Below are 10,730 nucleotides of genomic sequence, written 5' to 3' on the forward strand. Positions count from 1 at the left end.
GAGGAGCCTGGTGATGGATGGCTTTATAGATAATGGTGATGGATGGCTTTATAGATAATGGTGATGGACTTATGAATGATTCGGAAGTGTATTGGCAGCCAGTGTAAATTTTTGAGAATGGGAGTGATGTGGTCTCTTCTCCTCGTGTTTGTCAGAATTCTGGCTGCTGCGTTTTGGATCATCTGAAGCGGTTTAGTGGAGGATGAAGGGAGACCTAGTAAGATGGAGTTACAGTAGTCTATCTTAGAGAAGATTATTGCTTGAAGAACTGTTCTGAAATCTTGGAAATGGAGTAGAGGTTTTATTCTTTTCAGTACCTGTAGTTTATGAAAGCAGTCTTTTGTTGTTTGGTTGATGAATGATTTTAAATTCAGTCGATTGTCTAATATTACTCCTAAGTCTCTTGCTTGGGTGATGCGTAGGTTGGCTGGTGGATTCAAGGTGATAATACTATTTTCCGGGGAGATGAGAAGGAGTTCACTTTTAGATGAATTTAGTATGAGGTTTAAGCTAGTGAGCAGGCAGTTGATTTCTCGAAGGCAATTTTCCCAGTATTCAAGTGTTTTAGAGATGATTTCTTTAATGGGGCTCAAGATCTGGACATCGTCGGCGTATAAGAAGTGTTTTAGATTCAGTTTGGTTAAGAGCTGGCACAGTGGGAGAAGATAGAGGTTAAAGAGGGTGGGGGATAGGGAAGAATCCTGAGGAACTCCTAGGGAGGAGTTATAACAGGGTGATTCTTTATTGTGAATTCTCACCTTGTAGCCTCTATTGCTAAGGAATGTTTTGAACCATGCAAATGCTGTTCCTGTTATTCCGATGTTCGTCAATTGGTTTAGGAGGATGGAGTGGTTAACAGTGTCAAATGCTGCCGAGAGGTCTAGGAGAATCAGTAAAAAGGATTGACCTTTATCAAGGCCCATGATGAGGTGGTCTGTCAGCGATATGAGTAGTGATTCTGTGCTTAATGCTTTACGGAAACCGTATTGGGTAGGGAACAGAATTTTATGATCTTCGATGTAGTCAGATAGTTATATATTTACTAATTTCTCCATGATCTTGGCTATAAATGGAAGGTTGGAAATCGGGCGGAAGTTATTGGGATATTTAGGATCCAGATTTGGCTTCTTTAGAAGAGGTTTGAGGGAGGCCAATTTAAGGTCGTCTGGAAATGTTCCCTGGGATAGTGAACAGTTTATGATATCCGCCAGTGTTTTGGAGATGGTGTCAGGAATTAGCAGGAGAAGTTTGGTAAGGATTTGGTCGAGGGGATAGGAAGAAGGTTTCATTTTCTTTAGTATCGATTGGATCTCAGAGGTGGTGATGGGTTCAAAAGATTCAAACGAGATGCATTTGCTAGGGAGATGATATGTACTGGTGGGAATGGTGGTGCTGGAGGGGAGCTGTGTGAGGAGGTTGGTGATTTTGTTTTGGAAGAAAAGAGCTAACTCGTCAGCTTTGGCTTGTGCTTGGGTGTTAGGGATATCCGGTGTGTTGATTAGTGTTAACTTGGATATGTAGGCAAAAAGGGCTTTAGCGTCGAAGATAAGATCATAGATCTTGTGAGCATAGAAGTCCCTTTTAGCTTTTAAGGTGGAGTTCCTGTAATGGTGAAAAGCGAGTTTATAGGCGGAGAGCATGCTGGGGCAAGGGGATTTGTGCCATTTACTCTCTGTCTGTCTTAAACTCTGTTTGATTTTTTTAAGTTCTTTGATGAACCATGGTTGTCTTGTGGAGGCGTTGGGGTTGCATTTTTTTGTTGATAGAGGACATAGTTTGTTTGCTACAGCCTCTGTAATGTTGCTCCATGAAAGGAGGGCTGAATTGGGATTGGAGAGATCTATAAGAGGGAGTTCTAAAGATAGCTGATTGCTGAGGCCGTCGGACGAGCAGGATCTTCTGTAGAGAAATGAGGGTTGAGTGTTCCTGGTTTCTGTTAGCGAGAGGGTTGTGGAGATTAATGCGTGGTCTGATCAAGGGACCTGTTTGCATACAAGGTGGGATGAGTGCGTGATTCCAGAGTTTGCGAAGATAAGGTCCAGAGTGTGGCCAGCTTTGTGGGTAGGTTTGTCGACGATCTGCGTGAAGCCCATGGCTGAGAGGGCAGTGAAAAATGCCTCACTGCTGGATAAGAATGTGGGGTTATCTACATGCAAGGTGAAATCCCCTAGGATTATAGCTGGTGAGTCCAGATTTATGTGTGTTGCAGTTATTTCAACAATGGGGGAGACATCTGATTCCAGAAGGCCCGGTGGGGCGTATACAAGGAGGATTTGGAGTTGGTCCGATTTAAAAAGGCCTATTTCTAGTCTGGAAAAAGATTTAGCTGGGAGTTGTGAGAATCTCAGCTCTTTTTTGGCTGCTAGAAGAATGCCCCCGCCCCTTTTTTTTTGTCGGGGAATGGAGAAGATGTCGTAGATCTGTGTTGGCAGTTGATTTATTAGAGCTATATCCGTAGGCTTAAGCCAGGTTTCTGTTATAGCGCAGATGTCCGGTTTTGCGTCTAGGAGATAGTCGTTAAAGATCAGGGATTTCTTTGTGAGGGACTGAGCATTAAATAAAGTCAGTGAGAATAGAGCGAGGCCTAGAAGTTGGGTAAAAGGTGAGATCATGATAGGAATGAGGGTTTTGTAGGTACGATGTTGAGACTGCATAGTTGTTTTTCCTGTGATGAAAGGCCTGTGTTGAAGAATAGGGATTGGGGATCCTGGAGGCATTGTGGACTTGTCGTATCAGAGAGGATGTGGTTGATTGATTGAGTGATCTGAATGAGAGCTGGACAAGGTTCGGTGAGGACTGAAATGGATGCGTGCTCGGATAAGTTGGATGAAGGCTGTGGTGGAAGGATGCTGGACCATGCTTAATGAATGCTGTTATGAATAAGAGTTAGGAGTGAGCTGGAATAAGGATACTAGAGTACGCTGGTTGACTGTTGGCATGAAAGAATGCGGGAAGCAGGTAGGATGCTTGCTGGGAGAGGGAATTAGAGACTGGAGGGGGTGCTGATAGTCTGAGGAGATCTGGTGATCTCCTCAGATCATGATATGATTATGATATTCTCCATTCTTTCCCAATAATTATTAACATTATTTGCTTATTTGACTGCTGCAGCATACTGAGCCGATTTCAATGTATTGTCCACTATGATACCTAGAACTTTTTCCTGGGTAGTAATTCCTAATATGGAACCTAACATCAGGTAACTACAGCGTGGGTTATTTTTCTCTATGTGCATCACCTTGCACTTGTTCACATTAAATTTCATCTGCCATTCGGATGCCCATCTTCTAGTCTCACAAGCTCCTCCTGCAATTTATCACAATCCACTTGTAATTTAACTACTTGAATGATTTTGTGTCATATGCAAATATGATCACCTCACTCATTCCCCTTTCTACATCATTTATATATATATATATTTATATATATATATATTAAAAAACACTGGTTCAATTACAGATCCCTGAGGCACTCTACTGTTTACTTTTCTCCACTGAGAAAAATGACAATTTAATCCTACTCTCTGTTTCCTATCTTTTAACCAGTTTGTAATCCACGAAAGGATATTGCCACTTATCCCATGACCTTTTAATTTTCTTACGAGTCTCTCATGGGGAACTGTGTCAAACACCTTCTGAAAATCCAAATACACTACATCTACTGGTTCGCCTTTATCCACATGTTTATTAACCCCTTCAAAATTATGTAGTAGATTTGTGAGGAAAGAAGTATCTTGGGTAAATCCATGTTGGCTGTATCCCATTAAACCAGGTCTATCCATATGTTTTGTGATTTTGTTCTTTAGAATAGTTTCCACAATTTTTCCCAGCACTCAAGTCAGGTTAACCAGTCTATAGTTTCCCGGATCACTCCTGGAGCCCTTTTTAAATACTGGGGTTACATTGGCCACTCTCAAATCCTCAGGGACAATGGATGACTGTAATGATAGGTTGCAAATTATTACTTATAGATCTGAAATTTCATTTCTGAATTACTTTCAGAACCCTGGGATGTATACCATCTGGTCCTTGTGATCTGCTACTCTTCAGTTTGTCAATATGGCCTACTACATTTTCCAGCTTCACCCATGATTTGGTTCAGTTCATATGAATCATGACCCTTGAAAAATGTTACTGGAATGAGTACCTCCCCAAAAATCCTCATTAGTAAACACTGAAGCAAAGAATTGTTTTAACCCTTTATCCCTGTAACATTATTTTGTAAACCGTTATGATGGCATTATTCTGACGTTCCGAATAACGGTATATAAAACTCTCAAAATAAATAAATAAAATTTATTTATATTTTCCACAATGGCTTTATCTTCCCTAAGTGCCCCTTTTACCCTTTGATCATCCAACGGTCCCTCACAGACTTCCTGCTTTGGATATATTTTTTAAAGTTTTTATTATGAGTTTTTTGCCTCTACAGCCATTTTCATTTCAAAATTTTCTTTTTATCAATGTTTTACATTTAACTTGCCAATGCTTATGCTTTTTCCTATTTTCTTCAGATGGATTCTTCTTCCAATATTTGAAGGAAGTTCAGTCAAAACAAACTATCCTCATGCTACTGGTTAACAATGGGAGCAGTAGTAAAAAAAAATATAACTGTGAGTGAAAGAATATTCAAGGAGCGAGGACACGGAAAAACTTTATTAATCAGTATAGATAAAAGCAATACTGAATAGGTGTTTTTTAGAAGTTTCTTAAATTCCTTGCTATCTTGAGTGAGATGGATATGACTGGGTAACAAGTTCCATAATACAACACACAGATGGAGAGCACTTTCTTGTTATAGTTAGATGTACTAAACTAGGAGAAGGAATGTCCAATAGGTATCATCGCCATCAACTGTCAGGCGAAGAAATCCCACACGTAAGGGTCCATTGTAGCAGGAAGACAAGGAAGTATGTTTATAAATAAATATACATCTAGCCATATGGCGTGAAATATAGATAGATATAGATATATATAGACCCACACATATTAAAATGAACAACATATATATATATATATATATATATATATATATACACCCACACACAAAGAACATGCTACTTACGTGTGTCCACTGTCTCTTGGATTGGAATGAAGCCCACTGGTAATGTATCCTTTATATCGATTAACTTCATATCAACTAGTACATTACCCAAGTGGCTCTTTAAATACAGAAAAAAGCATTAAAGAAAAAAAAAAAAAAGAGGGGACAGCATTTAGACACAGTCTCATCTTGTTCATTTTGTGCAATAATCATATCAACAGAAAACAAATGTTCCAAGTGACCAAACTTTCATAAAACACAAGGAGGTAGATATTCAAAAGTTATCCATCTAAATGGCAAGTTCTGGTATATTTAGTCTTTTATCCATCTACATTTTAGCTGGATAAATCATTATCCGGCTAAAATCTAGTCAGATTAAAAAAAAAAGGCATAACTGGGAGGAGCTACTTAACCAGTTAACTTAGCTAGATAAGTAGTGATATTCAAACTTATGTGGCTAAGATATCTGGCTGAGTTTAGACCTGCTATTGAGGAAGTACTAAAGTTAGCTGGCTATCTTACCAAGCGGCCTGGCCACGCGCGTATCTCACAGTACATGCAAAATGTGGGCTTTTAAAAAGGGGAGGGCCGGAGGCGGGGTCTGGGCAGGGCGGGGGCAGTGCACGGAAGCTACTACTGCTCCAGAGAGCAAGAAAGTAGCCAAAAACTAAAAAAAAAAAGTCATTGGGGGGTTTAGAGATCAGGAAGAAGAGGGGAAGACGGAGGAAGGATAGGTAGGGGGTTAGGGAACTGGGCAAGGCCCGATCTCGTTGCTGCGCATGTTTAACAAACACCACCCACTTCCATGTGTGAATCGGCCCGCACGTGTGCGCGGGTAGCCGATTTTAGAACATGCACGCGTTGACGCGCGCATATTATAAAATCAGTGTGCCCATGTGCGTGCAACCGAGAGCCATGCTCACATGGATGCCCACGCAGCCCTTTTAAAATTTACCTGTAAATTACCTGGATAAGTTTTATCAAACTAACTTACCCCTACAGTCATCAAAATGCTATAATAACGCATGGATAATGCCCGCGGTAAAAAAAAGGGGTGTGTTTAGGGTAATTTTACAATTACCGCACCACATGCTAACATAGCCTATTTATAAGGCCTTCATAGTAGTCAACTATTTATATCTCTATAGGAGGGCCAGCTAATAGCTAGAGGTGAGGCGTTGGTGGTGGTTTAGGGGACAGTTTTATATACAGAATGAGACGTATGAACAGCACAGTACACCTCAGTGAAGATTTGATGTCATCTGGAGTGAGGAAAGTCTCATAAAGATGATATTTCTACAGTGTTCTCTCACCCTACCTTGATGGACTCTATAACAGGATACTATCAAGCTAGGGCGAGAGAAGAGAGTAGAAATCTCAACTTTGTAAGACCTTCCTCACTCCAAATGACATCAAATCTTCACTGAGGTGTAATATGCTGCTCGTTTGCATGTAAAACTGGCCCCTAAACCACCACCAACACCTCACCTCGAGCTATTAGCTGGCCCTCCTATACTGATATAAATAGTTGAATACTGTGAAGGCCTCCCCAGAGACTCGCATGCTCTCTCTCTCTCTTCCCCCCCCCCCCCCCCAAGCCCAGAAATGGTATCACACAACTTAACGCCAGGAAAAAAGGTGTAGATATTTCCGGCGTTAAAACGTGTGATATTGGCCCTCATTTTAATTGATCATGCCCAAAACCCTCCCCAATCCCCTCCTTCAAAAAATCTGCATTTGTGCTGTGCGGTAACACTATTATCGCATGCATTTTGATGAATGACCCTATTAGCCGGCTGTGTCTGAATATGTATAATTACTGCATGCTCCTGCCGAAAGAAATCCTGAGAACAAACTGAACTTAAAGAGTTACCCGGTGAGATTTGTGAGCTCATAGGAAAAATGCTGAGCAGTCCGTCTTCATACATGAATTTTGGCATTCAGAAACTGATGCTTTTAAATCTTAAATCCTGGCTCTCCACAATCACAGCCTTCCTGATTTTAACCACATTTAATCACATTTCTTGAAGCCTCTTATCTGTCTTGTATGTTAACTGAACTTTTAAGCTCCACGGAGAAGCTCCACATGCTACAAGCAGCGCTATAGAAATGCTAAGTGGTAGTAGTCGCAGCTACAAACCAGAAGAATTTCTATCTGGAGCTATGTGACTTCTACAATGCTGTCTCATCTGTGTATTTACTACTGATCTATTTCTAATTTCATTTATAGTTTTGCTTAAAGCTCACATATAGTTCTTATCAATTTATGAGAGAATATCAATAAAAACAGTTTCAGTCACTGGCCATGTGGCCTTCAAATAAAAAAAAATACAATTAAAAAGCCATCTGAAGCCAAGCAAAACCCAATCAATATATTTTAGCATCATTAGCCAAACTGCAAGGTTTGGGTATAAATAAAACATTTTCATGGGATGCAGTAAGGAAATTGTCAACTTAAATCACTATTTTAACATTGTTAGCTCAGAAAATAAAAGATCACAAGATTTATTGTTGAAGCAGCAATTTCAAGACAGTTAATAAAAAGTCAACTATGCTGAACTCCTCAGTCCTGGGTGTATAGCATTAAATGCCTTGGTGAAAATAACATTTTTTTCACCCAGCAGTCTTCTGTTCCTTTGGGTTTGCTGCTCAGTCAGAACTATGACTGGAATTTGGCACCATAAGCCTTCATATGGACTTACCCAGGGATCTGGTGTCTTATTTTATATCTCCTCTCTTCTGACACACTTTTAATCCAGTCACTGCAGTGACGGTTCTTAGTAGGGGTCATGTACAAAGAGACTTTCCAGAACCCTGTAATCATGGGCCCAAAATCTGTGGGTAATTATTGTAAAAGCTTGCCTAAAATTGAAATCAATTACCCACATACTTGACACCAGCGTTCAAACGAAAACTGCATGTACATTTTACCTTTAAATATTATCCTACAAAAACTACCTGCAATTTGTGCGCAGAGTTTTCTGGGAGCATTTACACACGTGCTTTTGAAAATTCATAAGACTGCACGTGCAGGGAAATCCCGTTCAAACCCCATCCCAAGATGCCGAAGACAAAATCCCAAGAATGACTCTGCTCACGGAAGGTAAAATTTATGTGCATGTAGGACACATATTCAGGCCAATGCAATATCTTCAAAGGAAAAACGGGTGCTCAAGATTGAGCGCCCGCTTTCCTAATGTGAAAGTGGGGCGCCGCCAAACCCGTCAGCCCTTCCCCATCTGAGGAATCACTTACCGGACCGGGAACCGGTGGCGGCAGAAGCAATGCTCCCATTGGCCGCGAAGGGGCTTGGGTCATCAGCGCCAACAAGACACCAAGCAGCATATCCAGCTGCTCCAATAGAGGTGCAAACGCCGATGGGAGTCTGCTCTTGCAGCGGTGGCAGTCCTAGTGGAACTGGGGGCTCAATGTCCTGCAGGGCCCGGCCGACTTCCAACCGCATGCGCCTCCTCCAACTCTTCCTCAAAAGCTGCCAAAGATAAAATAGCTTGAGGAGGCGGCGGTGGCAGAATTGGAATGTCCCCCGGATCAAAGAGAGTCACCGAGCTCTCCATCAGCACTGGCGGAGACCGCCGAGAGTCCTCAGAAGGTCCGGAGAGTCACTTCCTCCGCCCGAAACCGCTTCAGGGGAGGCACCGATGCGGCCAATGCTTGTCTGCAGTCCGGTTTGGAGGGAGATGACCGATGGCGATGTTTCCTCGACTTTTCCCGATGCTCATCTCGGTCCTTACCCGGAATGGACAGTGACGGAGAAGAACCTGACCTGGAATAGGAAGACATCGAATGCGCTCTGTCCCCCACTCCCACCTCGGGACCAAGAAGTGGCAGTGGAGTAAACCCCCAAAGGGGTCAAGGCTGGGACTTCTTTCCCAAGCAGGTAGAAGTCCCCGATGCCAATTATGGATCCGAATGTTTAGGGCCGAATAACTTCACTATCTTGTCCAAACTTGCCCGATGACCCTTAGGGCTCATCTGGGCACAGAGATCACAACCGCGTGGGGTCTGTGATGAACATAGTCTGGGGGCACTGGAGGCACCGGCAAAAGCCAGACGATAGACGATGCCATCACAAAAATAACACGGCACGAATCAATGTTCAGCAGCCACCGGGGGGGGGGAGCGACACCATCGGCAATCAACCGCGAGAACCCGAGGAACTTACCAAGATAGCAGGGAGATATCCTGAAAAATGTGAGGGACCCTACGCGACACAGGCGATGCAAAACTGCAGACAAAAAAGAAACAAGCGTGAGCTCCATGACCGCAAGTCGAAAGCTTTTCAAAGAGGAAGAGACTGAAGAGGGACCCCATGTGGACGCATGGTTAGTGGCATGCTGGGCATACTCAGTGTGTCTGTCAAAGTTTCTAGAAAGTTTGACAAAGGTTTTCCATGCTGGGCTCCATCTGATGATGTCACCATGTGTGAGGACTACCATCCTGCTTGTCCTTGGAGAAGGACCCTACGCAACCCTGGAAGTGACTTTTCACTGAAAACGCGCAATATCCACAACTGCAAGGCTTCAGCTTTGCAGAAAGAGAGAGACTGAAGAGGGACTCCACTTGGACGCGTGATTAGTGGCATGCTGGGCATACTCAGTGTGTCTGACAAAGTTTCTAGAAACTTTGACAAAAGGTTTTCCATGCCGGGCTCCATCTGATGATGTCACCCATGTGTGAGGGCTACCATCCTGCTTATCCTTGGAAACACTGTGCATCCCTAGGGCCTCCTCGGCATCGGATACCCTGGAGAAGTGGCTGTGCGTGGGTTAGGAAAACAGATGCTCAATTTATGAGTTTCCGTTTTCCTAACCTCACTACCATCAAGACTTTTCTTTTTCACATTTCTGCTTTCTGTGGTTCCTCCAATTTAATATAACCACGACATTAAGTCAGAGGAACCACAGAAAAGCAGTAATTTCTGCTTTTCTAATCAACTTTTGGGGCTCCTCAAAACTTAATGCCAGCACCAGGGCTGGCATTAATTTTTGAGGGTTAAAATGTGTGCTTGGGTGCACAGTTATTTTTTTACATCTGAGATAAACAGCTAATAGCCTCATCAACATGGCATTTACATGTGATGAACGCTATTAGCTACGCCCTGGTTTGGATGCGCTGATCCTCTTATTGTATCAGGGGTTATGGATGTGCGTCCAACCATGGGTTAACCTGTGCCCTAGCCTGAGCGCATGGTATTGCATCGGCTTGATTGGGTGGGAAATTCTGTAAAAAGCTATTTCCACAGATAAATATGGAAATGGTTTTGAAAATTACCCTCTGAGCGCGGCCACGGCGCAATGCCTGACCATGATTCCCTCCTCCTCCTGTGGCTGTAAGTGCTACCTCTCCAGTATCCCTAACCAACTCGGGAAGCAAAAAAAAACCTGAGCTGGAAACCAAACCCAGGTCCCTTCACATGGCAATTCAAAGCACTGCCATGGAGCCACCAGAAAGGCCTTTTTTTTTTTTTTTAAGTTCCCTATATCTCCAGGTAACGTGCTCGTCATTCCTAACTCCCTCCTCTGCCGTGTTTGGACATCCTCCTGAATCAGGAAGCGCACCCTGGACTCTCGCTACATCTATCCCTTGGGTTCAAGTCAAAGGGGTACAAAAAGGATCTAGGAGAAACTTCACCTTGATCCCCGGCATGGATGTTTCACAAGGGAAAA

At 42.8% G+C, this 10,730-nt stretch overlaps 1 protein-coding gene across 3 annotated transcripts in view; it reads right to left on the reverse strand.

Annotated features, from left to right (window-relative positions):
* MVB12B (multivesicular body subunit 12B) overlaps nt 1-10,730 on the reverse strand; it is a 340,289-nt gene that overhangs the window by 253,076 nt on the left and 76,483 nt on the right. For all 3 annotated transcript variants that reach the window (XM_029612225.1, XM_029612223.1, XM_029612222.1), the window contains exon 4: nt 5,065-5,161. In XM_029612225.1, the coding sequence (XP_029468085.1) occupies nt 5,065-5,161 (97 nt within the window). The remainder of the gene's footprint in view (nt 1-5,064; nt 5,162-10,730) is intronic.

This window comes from Rhinatrema bivittatum, chromosome 8, assembly GCF_901001135.1.
Source record: "Rhinatrema bivittatum chromosome 8, aRhiBiv1.1, whole genome shotgun sequence".
NCBI lineage: Eukaryota > Metazoa > Chordata > Amphibia > Gymnophiona > Rhinatrematidae > Rhinatrema > Rhinatrema bivittatum.